This window comes from Cherax quadricarinatus, chromosome 42, assembly GCF_038502225.1.
Source record: "Cherax quadricarinatus isolate ZL_2023a chromosome 42, ASM3850222v1, whole genome shotgun sequence".
Lineage (NCBI taxonomy): Eukaryota > Metazoa > Arthropoda > Malacostraca > Decapoda > Parastacidae > Cherax > Cherax quadricarinatus.
In genome coordinates this window covers 33,066,176-33,090,849 of record NC_091333.1, presented here as the reverse complement: position 1 = coordinate 33,090,849, position 24,674 = coordinate 33,066,176, and the positions used below count along the sequence as shown (strand labels likewise).

The window sequence follows — 24,674 nt, the reverse complement described above, 5'->3', positions numbered from 1 at the left end:
GCTGCCTGGTATGACCACATAATATACTGTGGGGCTGCCTGGTATGACCACATAATATACTCTGGGGCTGCCTGGTATGACCACGTAATGTACTCTGGCACTGCCTAGTATGACCAAATAATATACTCTGGGGCTGCCTTGCATGACCACATAATATACTCTGGGGCTGCCTGGTATGACCACGTAGTATACTCTGGCGCTGCCTAGTATGACCAAATAATATACTTTGGGGCTGCCTGGTATGACCACATAATATACTCTGGGGCTGCCTGGTATGACCACATATTCTCTGGGGCTACCTGGTATGACCACATAATATACTCTGGGGCTGCCTGGTATGACCACATAATATACTCTGGGGCTGCCTGGTATGACCACATAATATACTCTGGGGCTGCCTGGTATGAACACACAATATACTCTTGGGCTGCCTTGTATGACCACTTAATATACTCTGGGGCTACGTGGTATGACCATATAATATACTCTGGGGCTGCCTGGTATGACCACACAATATACTCTGGGGCTGCCTGGTATGACCATACAATATACTCTTGGGCTGCCTGGTATGACCACATAATATACTCTGGGACTGCCTGATATGACTACATAATATACTCTTGGGCTGCCTGGTATGACCACATAGTGTACTCTGGGGCTGCCTGGTATGACCACATAATATACTCTGGGGCTACCTGGTATGACCACATAATATACTCTGGGGCTACCTGGTATGAACACATAATATACTCTGGGGCTGCCTGGTATGACCACATAATATACTCTGGGGCTGCCTGGTATGACCACATAATGTACTCTGGGGCTGCCTGGTATGACCACATAATATACTCTGGGACTGCCTGGTATTACCTGGAGTTTACCTGGAGAGAGTTCCGGGGGTCAACGCCCTGCGGCCCGGTCTGTGACTAGGCCTCCTGGTGGATCAGAGCCTGATCAACGAGGCTGTTACTGCTGGCTGCACGCAAACCAACGTACGAGCCACAGCCCGGCTGGTCAGGAACCGACTTTAGGTGCTTGTCCAGTGCCAGCTTGAAGACTGCCAGGGGTCTGTTGGTAATCCCCCTTATGTATGCTGGTAGGCAGTTGAACGGTCTCGCGCCCCTGACACTTATTGTATGGTCTCTTAACGTGCTAGTGACCGCATAAAATACTCTGGGGCTGCCTGGTATGACCACTTCATATACTGGAAATATAAACACATATGCAGTATAATGTGATCCTTTATTGACAACGTTTCACCCACACAATGGGCTTTTTCAAGTCACACACAGATCTGTGTGTGACTTGAAAAAGCCCACTGTGTGGGTGAAACGTTGTCAATAAAGGATCACATTATACTGCATGTGTTTATATTTCTACTGTGTCGGTATTTGATACCATTTATTTCTACTTAATATACTCTGGGGCTACCTGGTACGACCACATAATATACTCTGGGGCTATCTGGTATGACCACATAATATACTCTGGGGCTATCTGGTATGACCACATAATATACTCTGGGGCTGCCTGTATGATCACATAATATACTCTGGGGCTGCCTGGTATGACCACATTACATACTCTGGGGCTACTTGGTATGACCCCGTAATATACTCTGGTGGTGTCTGGTATGACCACGTAATATACTCTGGGGCTGCTTGGTATGATCACATAATATACTCTGGGGCTGCCTTGTATGGCCACATAATATACTCTGGGTCTACATGGTATGACCACATAATATACTCTGGGGCTGCCTGGTATGACCACACAATATACTCTGGGGCTGGAAATATAAACACATATACAGTATACTGTGATCCTTTATTGACAACGTTTCACCCACACAGTGGGCTTTTTCAAGCCACACACTGATCTACCTGGGGTGGAAGGTACGGGAGTATTTATAGTCATGTTCAGAATGTTGAGGTCAGGTGGAGAATGCTGCATCTGATGATCTACCGGGTGTGGTTATAGAGTCTTGGGTAGCTTGGCAGGGGTATTGGACAAGTTGTGAGTAGACCTTCTGCAGTGTTCTATGTTCTTATGTGGGATAGCGATGAAGAAATTTCTTGGCGAGTGGTTCAGCTATGTTATAGAAGCCGTTGCTCTGGTTGAAATTGTTGGTTATAGAGATAAGCGATGATTCCAGGATTCTTCGGTATTTAGTGTTGTCTTCTGTGGCGATAAGTCTTGAGTTTCTGTAGTTAATTAAATGGTTGTGTGAATTGCGATGTTGTACACAGGTATTCCTTGTATCGTCAGGATACAAAGAATTACAGGAATGCCTGTGTACAACATCGCAATTCACACAACCATTTAATTAACTACAGAAACTCAAGACTTATCGCCACAGAAGACAACACTAAATACCGAAGAATCCTGGAATCATCGCTTATCTCTATAACCAACAATTTCAACCAGAGCAACGGCTTCTATAACATAGCTGAACCACTCGCCAAGAAATTTCTTCATCGCTATCCCACATAAGAACATAGAACACTGCAGAAGGTCTACTCACAACTTGTCCAATACCCCTGCCAAGCTACCCAAGACTCTATAACCACACCCGGTAGATCATCAGATGCAGCATTCTCCACCTGACCTCAACATTCTGAACATGACTATAAATACTCCCGTACCTTCCACCCCAGGTAGATCAGTGTGTGGCTTGAAAAAGCCCACTGTGTGGGTGAAACGTTGTCAATAAAGGATCACAGTATACTGCATATGTGTTTATATTTCCACTGTGTCGGTATTTTATACCATTTATTTCCATACTCTGGGGCTGCCTGGTATGACCACATTATATACTCTGGGGCTACCTGGTATGACCACGTAATATACTATGGGGCTGCCTGGTATGACCACATAATATACTCTGGGGCTACCTGGTATGACCACATAATATACTCTTGGGCTACCTGGTATGACCATATAACTTACTTTGGGGCTGCCTGGTATGACTACTTAATATACTCTGGGGCTGCCTGGTATGACCACTTAATATACTCTGGGGCTGCCTGGTATGACAACTTAATATACTCTGGGGCTGCCTGGTATGACCACTTAATATACTCTGGGGCTGCCTGGTATGACCACTTAATATACTCTGGGGCTGCCTGGTATGACCACTTAATATACTCTGGGGCTGCCTGGTATGACCACTTAATATACTCTGGGGCTGCCTGGTATGACCACTTAATATACTCTGGGGCTGCCTGGTATGACCACATAATATACTCTGGGGCTGCCTGGTGCGACCGCACAATATACTCTGGGGCTGCCTGGTATGACCACTTAATATACTCTGGGGCTACCTGGTATGACCACATAATATACTCTGGGGCTGCCTGGTACGACCGCACAATATACTCTGGGGCTGCCTGGTATGACCACTTAATATACTCTGGGGCTGCCTGGTATGACCACTTAATATACTCTGGGGCTGCCTGGTATGACCACTTAATATACTCTGGGGCTGCCTGGTATGACCACTTAATATACTCTGGGGCTGCCTGGTATGACCACTTAATATACTCTGGGGCTGCCTGGTATGACCACATAATATACTCTGGGGCTGCCTGGTATGACCACTTAATATACTCTGGGGCTGCCTGGTACGACCGCACAATATACTCTGGGGCTGCCTGGTATGACCACTTAATATACTCTGGGGCTGCCTGGTATGACCACTTAATATACTCTGGGGCTGCCTGGTATGACCACATAATATACTCTGGGGCTGCCTAGTACGACCGCACAATATACTCTGGGGCTGCCTGGTACGACCGCACAATATACTCTGGGGCTGCCTGGTATGACCACTTAATATACTCTGGGGCTGCCTGGTATGACCACTTAATATACTCTGGGGCTGCCTGGTATGACCACATAATATACTCTGGGGCTGCCTGGTATGACCACTTAATATACTCTGGGGCTGCCTGGTATGACCACTTAATATACTCTGGGGCTGCCTGGTATGACCACTTAATATACTCTGGGGCTGCCTGGTATGACCACATAATATACTCTGGGGCTGCCTGGTATGACCACTTAATATACTCTGGGGCTGCCTGGTATGACCACATAATATACTCTGGGGCTGCCTGGTATGACCACTTAATATACTCTGGGGCTGCCTGGTATGACCACTTAATATACTCTGGGGCTGCCTGGTACGACCGCACAATATACTCTGGGGCTGCCTGGTACGACCGCACAATATACTCTGGGGCTGCCTGGTACGACCGCACAATATACTCTGGGGCTGCCTGGTATGACCACTTAATATACTCTGGGGCTGCCTGGTATGACCACATAATATACTCTGGGGCTGCCTGGTATGAAGACATTATATTCTCTGGGGCTACCTGGCATGATCACGTAATATACTCTGGGGCTGCCTGGTATGACCACATAATATACTCTGGGGCTGCCTGGTATGACCACATAATATACTCTGGGGCTGCCTGGTATGACCACATAATATACTCTGGGGCTGCCTGGTATGACCACATAATATACTCTGGGGCTGCCTGGTATGACCACATAATATACTCTGGGGCTGCCTGGTATGACCACATAATATACTCTGGGGCTGCCTGGTATGACCACATAATATACTCTGGGGCTGCCTGGTATGACCACATAATATACTCTGGGGCTGCCTGGTATGACCACATAATATACTCTGGGGCTGCCTGGTATGACCACATAATATACTCTGGGGCTGCCTGGTATGACCACATAATATACTCTGGGGCTGCCTGGTATGACCACATAATATACTCTGGGGCTGCCTGGTATGACCACTTAATATACTCTGGGGCTGCCTGGTATGACCACTTAATATGCTTTGCTATGTTCATGTGATTTAACATGTTTATGTACAGTTATAACGTTTAATTGGTCATTTATTTTTGTGCAGATAGTTATGATGTTGTGGTTGTGTGTGGTTCACTGTGTCGCGGTCACATCCCAGTGGAAGGAATCAATGATATGATCCAGGTTGCTAAACCAGGTCAGTCTCTCGTCTATTACCTTGTGAAATCATTGAAATAGTTATGAGAGGTTCACTCTTTTACGTAAAAAATTATGTTGCCTTTTATAGCAAATCATAGATAAGGTTATTGTGTTCGTAATGAGATTAAATGAGATAAAAAATTTCAATGTCATACCTGAAGCAACAAATATATTGAAAAGTAAGACACATGTCCAACTCTTAAAATTAAAATGAAAAATTACTTGTTTTTATTTCCTTGCAAAGCTTAAAATGTGTGGTTAACATGTTATTTTTTTTTATTATCACACTGGCCGATTCCCACCAAGGCAGGGTGGCCCGAAAAAGAAAAACTTTCACCATCATTCACTCCATCACTGTCTTACCAGAAGGGTGCTTTACACTACAGTTTTTAAACTGCAACATTAACACCCCTCCTTCAGAGTGGAGGCACTGTACTTCCCATCTCCAGGACTCAAGTCCGGCCTGCCAGTTTCCCTGAATCCCTTCATAAATGTTACTTTGCTCACACTCCAACAGCACGTCAAGTATTAAAAACCATTTGTCTCCATTCACTCCTATCAAACATGCTCACGCATGCCTGCTGGAAGTCCAAGCCCCTCGCACACAAAACCTCCTTTACCCCCTCCCTCCAACCTTTCCTAGGTCGACCCCTACCCCGCCTTCCTTCCACTACAGACTGATACACTCTTGAAGTAACTCTGTTTCGCTCCATTCTCTCTACAAGTCCGAACCACCTCAACAACCCTTCCTCAGCCCTCTGGACAACAGTTTTGGTAATCCCGCACCTCCTCCTAACTTCCAAACTACGAATTCTCTGCATTATATTCACACCACACATTGCCCTCAGACATGACATCTCCACTGCCTCCAGCCTTCTCCTCGCTGCAACATTCATCACCCATGCTTCACACCCATATAAGAGCATTGGTAAAACTATACTCTCATACATTCCCCTCTTTGCCTCCAAGGACAAAGTTCTTTGTCTCCACAGACTCCTAAGTGCACCGCTCACCCTTTTCCTCTCATCAATTCTATGATTCACCACATCTTTCATAGACCCATCCGCTGACACGTCCACTCCCAAATATCTGAATACATTCACCTCCTCCATACTCTCTCCTTCCAATCTGATATCCAATCTTTCATCACCTAATCTTTTTGTTATCCTCATAACCTTACTCTTTCCTGTATTCACTTTTAATTTTCTTCTTTTGCATACCCTACCAAATTCATCCACTAATATCTGCAACTTCTCTTCAGAATCTCCCAAGAGCACAGTGTCATCAGCAAAGAGCAACTGTGACAACTCCCACTTTATGTGTGATTCTTTATCTTTTAACTCCACGCCTCTTGCCAGGACCCTCGCATTTACTTCTCTTACAACCCCATCTATAAATATATTAAACAACCACGGTGACATCACACATCCTTGTCTAAGGCCTACTTTTACTGGGAAATAATTTCCCTCTTTCATACATACTCTAACTTGAGCCTCACTATCCTCGTTAAAACTCTTCACTGCTTTCAGTAACCTACCTCCTACACCATACACCTGCAACATCTGCCACACTGCCCCCCTAACCACTCTGTCATACGCCTTTTCCAAATCCATAAATGCCACAAAGGCCTCTTTAGCCTTATCTAAATACTGTTCACTTATATGTTTAACTGTAAACACCTGGTCCGCACACCCCCTACCTTTCCTAAAGCCGCCTTGTTCATCTGCTATCCTATTCTCCGTCTTACTCTTAATTCTTTCAATAATAACTCTACCATACACTTTACCAGGTATACTCAACAGACTTATCCCTCTATAATTTTTGCACTCTTTTGTCCCCTTTGCCTTTATACAAAGGAACTATGCATGCTCTCTGCCAATCCCTAGGTACCTTACCCTCTTCCATACATTTTTTAAATAATTGCACCAACCACTCCAAAACTATATCCACACCTGCTTTTAACATTTCTATCTTTATCCCATCAATCCCGGCTGCCTTACCCCCTTTCATTTTACCTACTGCCTCACGAACTTCCCCCTCTCTCACAACTGGCTCTTCCTCACTCCTACAAGATGTTATTCCTCACAGCTTCCCTATCTTCATCAACATTTAACAATTCCTCAAAATATTCCCTCCATCTTCCCAATACCTCTAACTCTCCATTTAATAACTCTCCTCTCCTATTTTTAAGTGACAAATGCATTTGTTCTCTAGGCTTCCTTAACTTGCTAGTCTCACTCCAAAACTTTTTCTTATTTTCAACAAAATTTGTTGATAACATCTCACACACTCTTTCATTTGCTCTATTTTTACATTGCTTCACCACTCTCTTAACCTCTCTTTTTCTCCACATACTCTTCCCTCCTTGCATCACTTCTACTTTGTAAAAACTTCTCATATGCTAACTTTTTCTCCATCATCATTCATTCCACCAATCGCTCCTCTTCCCTCCCGCACCCACTTTCCTGTAACCACAAACTTCTGCTGAACACTCTAACACTACATTTTTAAACCTACCCCATACCTCTTCGACCCCATTGCCTATGCTCTCATTAGCCCATCTATCCTCCAATAGCTGTTTATATCTTACCCTAACTGCCTCCTCTTTTAGTTTATAAACCTTCACCTCTCTCTTCCCTGATGCTTCTATTCTCCTTGTATCCCATCTACCTTTTACTCTCAGTGTAGCTACAACTAGAAAGTGATCTGACACATCTGTGGCCCCTCTATAAACATGTACATCCTGAAGTCTACTCAACAGTCTTTTATCTGCCAATACATAATCCAACAAACTACTGTCATTTCGCCCTACATCATATCTTGTATACTTATTTATCCTCTTTTTCTTAAAATATGTATTACCTATAACTAAACCCCTTTCTATACAAAGTTCAATCAAAGGGCTCCCATTATCATTTACACCTGGCACCCCAAACTTACCTACCACACCCTCTCTAAAAGATTCTCCCAATTTAGCATTCAGTTCCCCTACTACAATTACTCTCTCACTTGGTTCAAAGGCTCCTGTACTTTCACTTAATATTAATTCTTGCTCTATGTATCAAACTCAACACATATTATTCTGTTTAATATTTTTTCCAGTAGTCCTTTTCATGAGCTTGTCCAAAATCACTCAGTGATCCACTAATCTGGATTTCCCCGGATTCGTCCGGATTTGCTCGGATTCGTCCAATGACCGGATTCAAAATGATTCATTGATAACAAGGTATCCTCTGACTGGTTTCACTAACTGATGGGGCTTTACGTGCCCTTATCAAATGCTAAAACAGTAACTACAACAAATAGATACAATACAGGTGATTATTAGTAAAAGTACACAGTGATCCACATACCGGATTCACCGGATTCTGGCAGTTTCAAACGGTTTCGTTTGAAATGAAGTCAAATCGGAAGAACTCTTACAAAAAAATTAAATACTTCGAAGAATTATAGACTAGCTAGCTAGGAGAGTTGTCAAGTATTGTAAGAGAAGCACCAACATGAAGATGTGTGTAGTCTGCAGGAAGGGTAAGTGACGAAGACACGCCTGGATTGCTTGCCATCTGTGTGGTCAGTGGTTCCATAGTATATGTAGGAATTGTAAACCCGTGACCACACTTGACATAAACTCAGAGAGAGTTTTGGGTCTGCCCAAACGAGATACAACTGTATGAGGAAATGACACCCACGTTAAAAGATAAGAACACCAATAAAACATCCTTCTTGAAAGACATGTCAGCATAGTATGACAGCTGGGAAAATACGATGGGTGGTAGGGATGGGGCTGTCTTGGACAGTGCTCCTGAGGGTGCTAGTGTTGTCCTGGAGGACAGTGCTCCAGAGGGTTCTAGTGATGTCCTGGAAGACAATGCTTGTGAGGTTACTAGTGCTGTTCTGGAGGACAGTGAAGACAACCTTATTCCGTCCATAGAGGTTCAAAATAGAGATACTGCTGGAGATGGACCAAAAGAGGATGATGCCTCAGGGAATAGTGTCGACACACTACCAGCAAAATCTGGTGGAAACACTGATGTCCTTACAAGGGTGAAAGATAGGGAGAAAACAGGAAAAATAAATGCACCAGCAGCGATTGCAGCTACAATAAATCCTAGGAAACTGAATTACAATCTATGTCTTAGGTATCTGCAGGCACCCCAGGAGGCAGCTCAGATGAAAATTCACACACACACGAACTATTAAATCTCTACACCAAATTCACCTTAAGTCAGCAAATAGTAGAGCCTACAAGACTAGAAAATACACTGGACCTCATCTTCACTAACAATGACGATATGATACGTAATATAACCATATCAAAGACAATACACTCAGATCACAACATAATAGAGGTACAGACATGTATGCACAGGGCTCCTGACCAGAAAAATGTGAGCAGTCATGAAGGTCTCGTCACGAAATTCAATTTCAATAACAAAAACATACAATGGGATCAAGTAAACCATGTCCTAAATGAAACAAACTGGGATGATATCCTAAACAACACGGACCCGAACATCTGCCTTGAAAAAATGAATTCTGGGGTTCTTGAGATCTGCTCAAGACACATTCCATTAAGAAAAAGAAAGAAACGATGATATTAGAAAGAGAGAGACGTTCCCTATACAGACAAAGGCAAAGAGTCAGAGCTGCTGAGTGGGGGTCAATATATCTCAAATACAAAGGGAGGCACTAGTCAATGAAATTGCAAATACCGAACTTAAGCTGAAGGAATCTTACAGGAGACAAAAATCACAGGAAGAACTAAAGGCCTTGAAGGAAACTGAAAAAAAAAATACTTCTTCTCTTATACCAAATCTAAGGGAAAAACAACATCCAGTATTTGTCCCCTGCTTAGGCGGGATGGGACATACACAGATGATAGCCAAGAAATGAGTGTTCAGCTATCCACTGCCCACTCTAAGGGTCGACAATCCAAATAAATTCTTTATGAACGAAACCCAAAATTTGGTCATCCCAAAAATCTCGAATATTATTCTGACTCCAAAAGACTTAGAAGAGGCAATTAATGACATGCCCATGCACTCTGCCTCAGGCCCAGACTCGTGGAACTCCGTGTTCATCAAGATTTGCAAGAAGCCCCTATAACGTGCTTTCAGCATTTTATGGAGAGGGAACATGGACATAGGGGGTCATCGCGCACACACTAAAAACAACAGACATAGCCCCACTCCACAAATGTGGCAGTAAAGCAATTGCAAAGAACTACAGACCGATAGCACTAACATCCGATATAATAAAAATCTTTGAGAGGGCTCTAAGAAGCAAGATAGCCAACTACCTAGATACTCATCAGTTACACAACCCAGGGCAACACGGACTTAAAGCAGGTCGCTCCTGTCTGTCCCAGTTACCGGACCACTATGACAAGGTCCTGGATGCTATAGAGGATAAACAAAATACAGATGTAGTATACACAGACTTTGCAAAAGCTTTCAACAAGTGTGACCATGGTGTAATAGCACACAAAATGCGTCATAAAGGAATAACGGGAAAAGCTGGAAGATGGATCAACAACTTCCTGACAAACAGAACACAGAGTAATAGTAAACAGAGTAAAGTCCCAGGCAGCCATTGTAAAAAGCTTTGTTCCACAAGGCACAGTACTCTCTCCCATTTAATTCCTCATCCTCATTTCTGACATTGACAGAGATGTAAGCCACAGCTCTGTGTCTTCCTTTGAGGATGACACCCAGATCACCATGGCAGTGACCTCCATCGAAGACACCGTAAGACTCCAAGCGGACATCAACCAAATCTTCAAATGGGTCACTCAAGACATTATGAAGTTCAACGAGGAGAAATTTCAACTACTCATATACGGAAAACTTGAAGAAATTAAAAATGTGTCAGGATATACCACAAATTCTAAACATGCAATACGCGGAAGAGTAATGTGAAGGACCTGGGAGTAATAATGTCAGAGGGTCTCACCTTCAAAGAGCACAACAATGTATCTACATCATCTGCTAAGAAAATGATAGGATGGATATTGAGAACCTTCAAAACTTTTTTTATTATATTTTTATTAAAAACGAAACTACATACAAAATTTGAATATAAACTGATAATCATACAAAAGTGAACTCCACACCATAACCATTATATACATGTCCTCCTGCGGACGGTTATGCCTTCAAACAATGTCTAAAAACCGTAAAGGTATTCCCTCCATCTTACAACATACAGTATGACCTAAGTATATTACATCATTTCATGTATCAACTAAAGTTTTCTACCTTCAATTAAAATTTAAATTCAAACTCATCCAATTGATGACAGTTGCCATTGTTATCAATGACCAGATCCTCTCATACATATGTCGTTTCGTATTTCTCTTAATATACAAACAATACAAGATATTCCCTAAATAGTTGCTTCATTCAGTATATATATTCCTACTATACCATGGAAAAATCCCTCTGATAAGATGACCACTTCCCATATTATATATCCTCTGACATTTTGAACAATATGTATGACATGGACAACCGTGGTTAACAATATGAACTTAAAAAACTTCAGTTATAATTATCCCCCATAAACCTTTCTCTTCCTGACAACACACAATCTCCCCCTCTATGTTAGGTTCTAAATTCACGGTGTATGTTACATATTACTAACTAACACTAGTGAGTACCTTATATCTCACAAGAACATTATATGCACTTGCTAAAAAGGTCGCCTTACACAGAAGGCAAACTTTTAAAAATTGGTAACATACATCCCTATACTCTTACATATATATACATTTGCGTATATACTCGATCATACATACCCACACCGACTCATACACTTTAACGAAACAACAGATAAGACTTTTACAACCTTATATTTTAATCTTTTATTAGGAAAAAAGCTAGACAATTGAATAATTTTGAGAAAAACATGATTACTCTGTATCCTTTATACCAAAATGTTAACAATGCTTTGATTGTTCCCTCTTGTAGTTGTCTCACTTACAACAAAGATCATTTACCTTATTAAAACTATGGTCATCAATGACCTGTTGTCTTTCAACACATGACTAAACTAAAACATTCACTCACAAGAAAACTCTCTACTTACTCCACATCTGACATGTCATCCCCTCCCATACAACTCTCATGACAATCCTACCATATTTACATATCCTTCATTATGGTCATATTCACTCTCGAAAAGGAAAATGGTCCCTTAGGACTTAAGTAGCCAAATTACCGAGTCCCTTTACAGTTATATTTCTATATGCCTCTGGGAGCGCAGTTACCCACCTTTTACCATAAATTATTTTATTTCTACATACTGTGCGATAAATTCCTGCCGCAGTTGCCCCTTATCCTAATCCCCCCGCCTTTTTCCTTCAAGCCCCAGGAATAAAACAAGAAATCTGCCACAATGTACAGAATGGCTCTTTTACAACCTCCGACCCCCCCTTACCTCTAAAGTTAGGGCACGCAGGAGCTCTACATTGCCCCCACCCATCAACTTGAAGACTCTAGCCAGCCACACCCTTACCTGCCCCAACTCCCTACAAAAATATACGGCATGAAAAGCTGTTTCCGATTCCTCACAATGTTCGCATTTCGCCTCCTTTACCAAACCCATCGCACACAAAGCCTGCTTTGTCGCTAAAATTCCCATTACAAACCTATAAACTAACTCCATTACCCTCGGCATTAATCTAAGTTTCTGGAAATCATGCCAAATCGTACCCCAATCATACAAAGGGTATACCGCCACCCCTTGCATGACTTCTGGTTTCCTACTCATCTCTACCAATCTTCCCACCTTGAGCTTGTTTACCTCACCTATTACTAACATAACCCTTAGCATATTTTCACATTCCATTAAGTCATTTCCTCCCCACCATCGTCGTACATCCCCCATCACCCTCCCAACCCTCACCCCTTTTACCCCCCCTCCCTTACATACTTCTGTTTAACATACATGGCCTTTACCCTCGGCCCTAGCATCAAAAGCCCTACTCCCCCTCTGCTCACATTCGTCATAACCACCTCTTTACTTAGCCATGCTCGTCCAAAACCCCATATATAACGAAGCACCCTTCTCTGTATCTCCTTTATCTCCTGTTCCCGTAAAGGATACACCACTGCCACGTTCCACACTTTACTATAAACCAATGAATTTATTATTATTGCCCTTTGCATTAAAGTAACGTCCTTCGCTCTTAGGTTCGTAATCCGTTGTACAACTTTCTCTCCCACCAATTCCGAATTCCTCCGTCTAGCCTCTTGCTCATCTGCCATATAGATAATCCCACAAATTTTCAGCTATTCAGTCACATCCCATCCAAACTCCACCCCCATTCTACCCCCCCCACCCAATCTCCTATCTCTAATAATTTCGATTTAGCTCTGTTGACACGCATGCCTGACGCCTCTCCAAAAAACCTCATTACTCTCTCCACCTTTTGCAAACCTTCGACATCATTGATCAGTATTGTTGTGTCATCTACATAACCAACTGCCTCTGTGAACCCCGACAGGGCCTCCTGTAATGTTGTTGCTTCCTCAACCATTCCACAAAACGGGTGTTGCATACATGCAAACAGAATTTGAGACATAGGACACCCCTGTCTCAAACCATTCTCCATTTTCAACACACTACCCAACCTACCATTAATTTGCACCTGAATCGTGGCTTCTGCATACAAGGTCTTCACCCATTTTACTATTCCCTCCCCAAAACCCATAAGCCTTAAAGTGTCAACCATGTACTCCCTATTCACACCGTCATAAGCATTCTCCCAATCAATGCCCAAAATTCCACCACCCTTACAACCCTGCAAAAATTCCCTAATACGACTATGTCCATCCCTCATACTACGACCCGGAATTCCCAACTGACCCTTGTGCACAATACCACCTATCACCTTCATCCTGTTCCCTAGAATCTTCGCAAAAATCTTATAATCCGTGCACATTAAAGATATGGCCCTGTACGTGCTCAGTGTTCTTCCCTCACTTTTTTTCTTTACAAGCACGACCACACCCGTCCTTTGTGACATTCACAATTTCCCTTCCTTCAGCACACTATTCAATACCTGAACCAAACAAACATTTAAGGTTTCCCAATGCACTCTGTAAAAATCATTGGAAAGCCCATCAATTCCCGTTGCTTTCCCCTTACTTAAATTGAACACCGCCTCTTTCACTTCTTCCATACTTATTATTCCCTCCAATCCCCCTCTGTCCTCCCCACCTTTCCCCAAGGCCTTCACCCCTCCTCTTTCTTTATTAACTATCCCCACGTTACCCTTTTCCCATTTCCTTTTAAACCAATAGTCCGCATAATTACTTATCCCCTCAGTTGTCACCAACATTTGCCCCTTAGTATAACCTTCCAAATCGTCACTAACCTCTAAAAGTATTATAGTGGACTCCTGTTGTCTAATGCGAAAACTTCTTAACACACTACCCGACGGTTTATCTCCCCATAGTACGGCATCCATACCTGCCCTTACCCTTAATTCATCAAATCTTTCATTATGTATGTCCCTTAGTCTCCCTCTTAGCCCTGATATTTCTTCAAAAGACTTCCCCTCATCTCTTGCGTAACACTCATTGAGCTGCTGCTCCAAATAATTCTGTAACCCGTACCTCCACCTCGCCTCCTCCCTTCCTTTATATTTATAAAACCCCGCGATACCAGGTTTAGCCCTATTTTCCCACCAATCCAAAATACTCCCTACCCCATCCCTTGCCCTCCACAATGTCTCCAACAGTCTCTAAACTCTGCGTTCACCACCTCACTCCTCACCAACCTCGCATTTAACTTCCAGAAACTTGAATATACCTTTATGACACCCTCCCAGTCCAGCTCTACCAAAACTGCCCTATGATCCGAAAACCCTGCATCCACTGTTTTTACCCCTCCTACACTGACTGCTCCCGTTATATAAATCCTATCTAACCTCGCTGAATAATCTCTCCTAACAAAAGTAAAATCCACTCTCCAAGCCCCACACCTCTCCACGACCATCACCCCTGCATTCTGTAAAACATTGCGTAACGACAGTAACACACAACCCGCCCCCCTTGGCTCCACGTCCCCCCCCTTATAACAGTTCCAGTCCCCCACAATTACAGTTACTAGAGGTAAACCCCTTAAAAAATACACCATAACGTCTCTCACAAAATCCTCTTTTACTTTGATTATATTCTCCGCTGGCATATAAACCCCAATGAAACATACTCGAGATGCTCCCCACTCACCATCCACCCTCACTACCCTCCCCCCCCTTCTTCCCACTTTATAATACGTAAGGGACTATTTTCCTTCACAGCCACTGCCACTCTCCCTTTTAACCTAACAGACCCACTTACATACAATTTATAACCTTTTAATGCCAAAGCACAGCCTATCTTATAATTATGTTCTTGTATAAAGCATACATCCACATTATATCTCCTCAAAAACCATTCCATCCATACTCGTTTCACTTCATTCCTCAATCCATTTACATTTACAGTTACTACCGTGAATTATTTTAAAAGTGGCGGTTTACCCTTTCTTCTTGGCACATATCCTCCTATACCGTCCTGCTGTATTGCGTCTTTCTTGACAGCCTGCTTATTCATCCCCCCTTTCCCTTCGTTATCCCTAGAACCATTAAACCCTTCGTTACCCCTTCCCTCTTTCCCCTTATGACATACATCCTTTCTCCAAGATTTTACTCCTGTTCTTTGTCCTGGAGTAAGAACATCGTCCATCTCAGACGTTCCTGCAGTTCTCTTACGAGAACTCCCCTCCCCACACACCTCGTCACCTTTCTTTTCTGCCCTATGGACCTCTGCCACAACGTTGTGCACATTAACATTAGTGCACACAGTATTCCTAACCTCCTGATCTTGCTGCACTGTCGCCTGCACCAGGTTACACCCTTCATCCTCCTGTCCCTCCTCAACGTCATGCAAAAAGGAACTTAGTACTTCCTCCAGCAAGCCATCCTGTTGGCCCGTACCCTCCTCATCCTCCTCATCAGACGTCGATGTCGTCTGTCCCTTATCAACTGTTAGTGTTACACTTTCCTCCATAGCCGCCTCAGCCCTATCCACGTCTTCACTCCATCTGGAAGGATTCTTGTTTGGCCTTACTCCTTCCTCCAACGCCCCCATACCATTCCTCTGATGTAAGATCACTGGTACCTGTTCCCTCCCTCCAGATTTTTTATAGCACTGGGCCGCCATATGTTCAAAAGAACCACATAATCTGCAAGTCTTCCGCTGCCCTGAGTAGTACACGTAGACCTGCGTCCGGAAGACCTCCATCAATACGTATGATGGAATTGGCTGCCTCAACGTCATTTTCAGCGTAAATGATCCTTCAGGAAGCCCCTCATAAGGTCCATTTTGCCACACGCCCATCTCAGCTGAGTGGATTTTTCCATCGCTGCTGAACACCGCCGTCACATCATGCTCTGTCGCCTCAAAAGGCATGTTTCGTACTTTCACCCACGTCACATAGCTGGACACATCATGTAAGCAGACTTCCACCATAGTGTTCACTGCCAGCCTCTTCTCTTGATATTTGTTGACTATGCTTGTGTAGAATCCTGCGTCTTTAAACTTGATGAAAATTCTCGACACACCATTTACTGCTACTCCATATAATTCTTCGGTCGGTATTCCATATACCTCACTGAGGATGGCAGGCAGTAACACCTGCAATGTTGTTCCTGTAAGCGTGCCACGCACCAGTTCCACACAAACAGTGCTCACCCGGCGTCCAATGCGGTCCGCCATGTTGTATGCACAAAACAGAAAAACTGCGCAGTAAACCAGTTGTATCAGGAGCCACTGCGCAGCCTGTCCGCACGGCCCAAGAGCGACGAGGACAATGACCTTCAAAACTAGGGACGCCAAGACCATGATGATTCTCTTCAAATCGCTTGTGCTCTCTAGGCTGGAATACTGCTGTACACTAACAGCCCCCTTCAAGGCTGGCGACATTGCAGACCTGGAGAGTGTACAAATAACTTTTACGGCACACACAAGTACGATAAGGCACCTAAACTACTAGGAACGGTTGAAGGTCCTTGATCAGTATTTCCTAGAAGGCAGGCGAGAGAGATACATGATAATATACACTTGGAAGGTCTTGGAGGGATTGGTACCAAACTTGTACACTAAAATCACTCCATACAAAAGCAAAAGACTCGGCAGGAGATGCAACATTTCCCCGATGAAAAGCAGGGGCGCCACGGGTACACTTAGTCAACACAATAAGTGTCCAGGGTCCAAGACTGTTCAGCTGTCTCCCAGCATACATAAGAGGGATTACCAATAGACCCCTGATTGTCTTAAAGAAGGCACTGGACAGGCACCTAAAGTCAGCACATTACAACCGGGCTGTGGTTCGTACGCTAGCTTGCGTGAGGCCAACAGTAACAGCCTGGTTGATCAGACACTGATCCACCATGAGGCCTAGTCTCAGACCGAGCCGTGGGGACGTTGACCCACGAAACCCTCTCCAGGTAGGCTCCAGGTAACCAGATATGTATGGGCGCCTTTCCGTAGCTAAGCAATGATTCCCAATACCCATACCCCATGTTCCCTCATACCCATACCCCATGTTCAGTCATACCCATACATCATGTTCCCTCATTCCCATACCCTATGTTCCCTCATACCCATACCTCATGTTCCCTCATACCCATACCTCATGTTCCCTCATTCCCATACCTCATGTTCCCTCATTCCCATACCCCATGTCACCGAATTCCCATACCCCATGTTCCCTCATTCCCATACACTGTTCCCGAATTCCCATACCCCATGCTCAGTCATACCCATACCTCATGTTCCCTCATTCCCATAAAACATGTTCCCTCATTCCCATGCCCCATGTTCCCTCATACCAATATCTCATTGTTCCCTCATACCCATACCCCATGTTCCCTCATATCCATACCCAATGTTCCCTCATACCCTTACCCTATGTTCCCTAATTCCAATACAACATGTTCCCTCATTCCCATACCCCAGGTTTCCTCATACCCTTACCCCATGTTCCCTCATTCCCATACTCCATGTTCCCTTATTCCCATACCCTATGTTCCCAGATTCCAATACCTCATGTTCCCTTATTCCCATACCCCACGTTCCCCCATTCCCATACCCCATGTTCCCTCATTCCCATACCCCATGTTCCCTCATTCCCATACCCCATGTTCCCTCATAGCCATACCTCATATTCCCTCATTCCTATAAACCATGTTCCCTCATTCCCATACCCCATGTTACCTTATACCAATATCTCATGTTCCCTCATACCCATACCCCATGTTCCCTCATTTCCATACCCCACGTTCCCTCATACCAATATCTCATGTTCCCTCATACCCATACCCCATGCTCCCTCATTCTCATACCCTATCTTCCCTCACTCCCATACCCCATGTTCCCTCAATCGTATACCCCACGTTCCCTCATTCCCATATCCCATGTTCCCTCATTCCCATACCCCATGTTCCCTCATAGCCATGCCTCATATTCCCACATTCTTATAAATAATTTTCAATCATTCCCATACCCCATGTTCCCTCATACCAATATCTCATGTTCCCTCATACAAATAACCCATGTTCCCTCATTCCCATATCCCATGTTCCCTCATACCCTTACCCCATGTTTCCTCATTCCCATACCCCATGTTCCCTCATTCCCCTACCCCATGTTCCCTCATTGCCATACCCCATGTTCCCTCATTCCCATACTCCATGTTCCCTCATTCCCATACCCTATATTCCCTCATTCCCATACCTCATGTTCCCTCATTCCCATACCACAAGTTCCCTCATAACCTTACCCCATGTTCCCTCATTCCCATAACCCATGTTCCCTCATTCCCATACCCCATGTTCCCTCATTCCCATACCCTATGTTCCCTCATTCCCATAGCTCATGTTCCCTCATTCCCATACCCCATGTTCACTCATTCCCATACCGCATATTCCCTCATTCCCATACACTATATTCCCTCATTCCCATACCCTATATTCCCTCATTTCCATACCCCATGTTCCCTCATTCCCATACCCCATGTTCCCTCAATTCCATACCCCATGTTCCCTCATTCCCATACCCAATGTTCCCTCATTCCCATACCCCATGTTCCCTCATTCCCATACCCCAGGTTCCCTCATTTCCATACCCCATGTTCCCTCATTATCATACCCAATGTTTCCTCATTCCCATACCCCATGTTCCCTCATTCCCATGCCCTATGTTCCCTCATTCCCATACCCCATGTTCCCTCATTCCCATACCCAATGTTCCCTCATTCCCATACCCCATGTTCCTTCATTTCAATACCCCATGTTCCCTCATTCCCGTGCCCAATGTTCCCTCATTCCAATATCTCATGTTTCCTCATTTCCATACCCCATGTTCCCTCATTCCCAAACCCCATGTTCCCTCATTCCCATACCCCATGTTCCCTCATTCCAAGATCCCATGTTTCCTCATTTCCATACCCAATGTTCCCTCATACCCTTACCCCATGTTCCCTATTTCCCATACCCCATGTTCCCTCATACACTTACCCCATATTCCCTCATTCCCATTCCCCATGCTCACTCATTCCCATACCCCATGATCCCTCATTCCCATACCCCATGTTCCCTCATTCCCATAACCCATGTTCCCTCATACCCTTACCCCATATTCCCTCATTCCCATACCCCATGTTCCCTCATTCCCATACCCCATGTTCCCTCATTCCCATACCCCATGTTCCCTCATTCCAATATCTCATGTTTCCTTGTTTCCATAGCCCATGTTCCCTCATTCCCAAACCCCATGTTCCCTCATTCCATACCCCATGTTCCCTCATTTCAATATCTCATGTTTCCTCATTTCCACACCACAAGCTCCCTCATTCCCATACCACATGTTCCCTAATTCCCATACCCCATGTTCCCTCTTTCCCATACCCAATGTTTCTTCATTCCCATACCCCATGTTCCCTCATTCCAATATCTCATGTTTCCTCATTTCCATACCCCATGTTCCCTCATTCTCAAACCCCATGTTCCCTCATTCCCATACCCCATGTTCCCTCATTCCAATATCTCGTTTCCTCATTTCCATACCCCATGTTCCATCATTCCCATACGCCATGTTCCCTCATACCCTTACCCCATGTTCCCTCATTCCCATTCCCTATGTTCCTTCATTCTAATACCCCATGTTCCCTCATTCCCATACCCCATGTTCCCTCATTCCCATACCCCATGTTCCCTCATTCCCATACCCAATGATCCCTCATTCCCATACCCTATGTTCCCTCATTCCCATACCCTATGTTCCCACATTCCCATACCCCATGTTCCCTAATTCCTATATCTCATGTTTCCTCTTTTCCATGCCCCATGTTCCCTCATTCCCCAACCCCAAGTTCCCTCATTTCCATACCTCATAATCCCTCATTACAATTCCCCATGTTCCCTGATTTCAATATCTCATGTTCCCTCATTTCCATACCCCATGTTCCCTCATTCCCATACTCGATGTTCCCTCATTCCAATATCTCATATTTTCTCATTTCCATTCTCCATGTTCTCCCATTCCCATACCCCATGTTCCCTTATTCCCATACCCAATGTTCCCTCATTCCCATACCCCATGATTCCGTCATTCCAATATCTCATGTTTCCTTATTTCACCACCCCATGTTCCCTCATTCCCATACCCCATGTTCCCTCATTCCCATACCCCATGTTACCTCATTCCCATACCCCATGTTCCCTCATTCCAATATCTCATGTTTCCTTATATCCACACCCCATGTTCCCTCATTCCAATACCCTATGTTCCCTCATTCCCATAGCCCATGTTCCCTCATTCCCAAATCCCATGTTCCCTCATTCCCATTCCCCATGTTCCCTCATTCCAATAACCCATGTCCCCTCATTCCCATACCCCATGTTCCCTCATTCCCATACCCAATGTTCCCTCATTCAGATACCCTATGTTTCCTCATTCCAGTATCTCATGTTTCCTCTTTTCCATACCCCATATTCCCTCATTCCAATACCCCATGTTCCGTCATTCCCATACCCCATGTTCCCTCATTCCCATACCCCATGTTACCTCATTCCCATACCCCATGTTCCCTCATTCCCATACCCCATGTTCCCTCATTCCCATACCCCATGTTCCCTCATTCCCATACCCCATGTTCCCTCATTCCCATACCCCATGTTCCCTCATTCCAATATCTCATGTTTCCTCTTTTCCATACCCCATGTTCCTTCATTTCCTTACCCCATGTTCCCACATTCCCATACCCCATGTTCCCTCCTTCCAATATCTCATGTTTCCACATTTCCATACCCCATGTTCCCTCATTCCCATACCCCATGTTCCCTCATTCCAATATCTCATGTTTCCTCATTTCCATACCCCATGTTCCCTCACTCCCATACCCCATGTTCCCTCATTCTAATATCTCATGTTTTCTCATTTCCTTACCCCATGTTCCCTCATTTCCATGCCCCATGTTCCCTCATTCCCCTACGCCATGTTCCCTCATTCCCATACCCCATGTTCCCTCATTATAATATCTCATGTTTTCTCATTTCCACACCCCATATTCTTTCATTTCCATGCCCCATGTTCCCTCATTCCCCTTCCCCATGTTCCCTCATTCCAATATCTCACGTTTCCTCATTTAAATACCCTATGTTCCCTCATTCCCATACCCCGTGTTCCCTCATTCCCATACCCCATGTTCCCTCATTCCAATATCTCGTTTCCTCATTTCCATACCCCATGTTCCATCATTCCCATACGCCATGTTCCCTCATACCCTTACCCCATGTTCCCTCATTCCCATTCCCTATGTTCCTTCATTCTAATACCCCATGTTCCCTCATTCCCATACCCCATGTTCCCTCATTCCCATACCCCATGTTCCCTCATTCCCATACCCAATGATCCCTCATTCCCATACCCTATGTTCCCTCATTCCCATACCCTATGTTCCCACATTCCCATACCCCATGTTCCCTAATTCCTATATCTCATGTTTCCTCTTTTCCATGCCCCATGTTCCCTCATTCCCCAACCCCAAGTTCCCTCATTTCCATACCTCATAATCCCTCATTACAATTCCCCATGTTCCCTGATTTCAATATCTCATGTTCCCTCATTTCCATACCCCATGTTCCCTCATTCCCATACTCGATGTTCCCTCATTCCAATATCTCATATTTTCTCATTTCCATTCTCCATGTTCTCCCATTCCCATACCCCATGTTCCCTTATTCCCATACCCAATGTTCCCTCATTCCCATACCCCATGATTCCGTCATTCCAATATCTCATGTTTCCTTATTTCACCACCCCATGTTCCCTCATTCCCATACCCCATGTTCCCTCATTCCCATACCCCATGTTACCTCATTCCCATACCCCATGTTCCCTCATTCCAATATCTCATGTTTCCTTATATCCACACCCCATGTTCCCTCATTCCAATACCCTATGTTCCCTCATTCCCATAGCCCATGTTCCCTCATTCCCAAATCCCATGTTCCCTCATTCCCATTCCCCATGTTCCCTCATTCCAATAACCCATGTCCCCTCATTCCCATACCCCATGTTCCCTCATTCCCATACCCAATGTTCCCTCATTCAGATACCCTATGTTTCCTCATTCCAGTATCTCATGTTTCCTCTTTTCCATACCCCATATTCCCTCATTCCAATACCCCATGTTCCGTCATTCCCATACCCCATGTTCCCTCATTCCCATACCCCATGTTACCTCATTCCCATACCCCATGTTCCCTCATTCCCATACCCCATGTTCCCTCATTCCCATACCCCATGTTCCCTCATTCCCATACCCCATGTTCCCTCATTCCCATACCCCATGTTCCCTCATTCCAATATCTCATGTTTCCTCTTTTCCATACCCCATGTTCCTTCATTTCCTTACCCCATGTTCCCACATTCCCATACCCCATGTTCCCTCCTTCCAATATCTCATGTTTCCACATTTCCATACCCCATGTTCCCTCATTCCCATACCCCATGTTCCCTCATTCCAATATCTCATGTTTCCTCATTTCCATACCCCATGTTCCCTCACTCCCATACCCCATGTTCCCTCATTCTAATATCTCATGTTTTCTCATTTCCTTACCCCATGTTCCCTCATTTCCATGCCCCATGTTCCCTCATTCCCCTACGCCATGTTCCCTCATTCCCATACCCCATGTTCCCTCATAATATCTCATGTTTTCTCATTTCCACACCCCATATTCTTTCATTTCCATGCCCCATGTTCCCTCATTCCCCTTCCCCATGTTCCCTCATTCCAATATCTCACGTTTCCTCATTTAAATACCCTATGTTCCCTCATTCCCATACCCCGTGTTCCCTCATTCCCATACCCCATGTTCCCTCATTCCCATACCCCATGTTCCCTCATTTCCATACCCCATGTTCCCTCATTTCCATACCCCATGTTCTCTCATTCCCATACCTTATGTTCCCTCATTCTAATATCTCATGTTTTCTCATTTCCATACCCCATGTTCTCTCATTCCCATACCTTATGTTCCCTCATTCTAATATCTCATGTTTTCTCATTTCCATACCCCATGTTCCCTCATTTTCATGCCCCATGTTCCTTCATTCCCGTGCCCTATGTTCGCTAATTTCCATACCCCATGTTCCAATAATGGTATGAGGAAATCTTGTCCAAAGTTTTCTGCCAACGTTCAATCTTTATTGAGGAGTTTTAAACTCCATCTCGCAGTAATATATTAAGCGTATTTACTAGTAATAATTCAGAGAATCAGTTATCATTAGCTTTTAAAATTGTTCTTAGCTTCACATACTAAACTTTTATGTGTTTTTTCACTACTTTATAAAATATTTGTCTAAATTCAGACTCAACATTTATAGTGATCATCTTAACAACATCTTGAGTCACTTCTTAAAATACCAACATTTTCGCCTAAATATCTATTCTTCAACATTTTCCAGCAAAATTTGTGGGTGTAAATTACCCGGGTTTATAACACAATTTAAACTGTTGCACCTGACAAATATAAAACTAGAAGCGATGTACACTTAACTTGTTTAACTTCAGTATCAGGAGGAAGGTTAACAACTACATTGTTAGGAGGCAGGTTAAAAACTACAGTATCAGAAAGGTTAAAAACTACAGTAACAGGAAGGTTAAAAACTACGGCATCAGCAGCCAGGTTAAAAACTACAGTATTAGAATTCAGGTTAAAAACTGCAGTATCAGGAGGCAGATTAAAAACTACAGCATCAGGAGGCAGGTTAGAAACTACAGTATCAAGAGGCAGCTTAAAACTACAGTATCACGAAGGTTAACAACTACCTTATGAGGAGGCAGTTTAAAAATTACAGTATCAGGAAGCAGGTTAAAAACTATAGTATTAGGAAGCAGGTTAAAAACTACAATATCAGGAGGCAGGTTAAAAACTACAGTATCAGGAAGCAGGTTAAAAACTACAGTATCAGGAAGCAGGTTAATAACTACTGTGTCAGGAGGCAGGTTAAAAACTACTGTATGAGGAAGCAGGTTATAAACTACAGTATCAGGAAGCAGGTTAAAATCTGTGTCAGGAAGCAGGT

The 24,674-nt window shown here is 44.0% G+C and overlaps 1 protein-coding gene across 5 annotated transcripts in view; it reads left to right on the top strand.

Annotated features, from left to right (window-relative positions):
- Positions 1-24,674, top strand: part of LOC138853890 (methyltransferase-like protein 27) — a 107,310-nt gene that overhangs the window by 28,262 nt on the left and 54,374 nt on the right. For all 5 annotated transcript variants that reach the window (XM_070093460.1, XM_070093464.1, XM_070093461.1 and 2 more), the window contains exon 3: positions 4,937-5,029. In XM_070093460.1, coding sequence (XP_069949561.1) covers positions 4,937-5,029 — 93 coding nt within the window. The remainder of the gene's footprint in view (positions 1-4,936; positions 5,030-24,674) is intronic.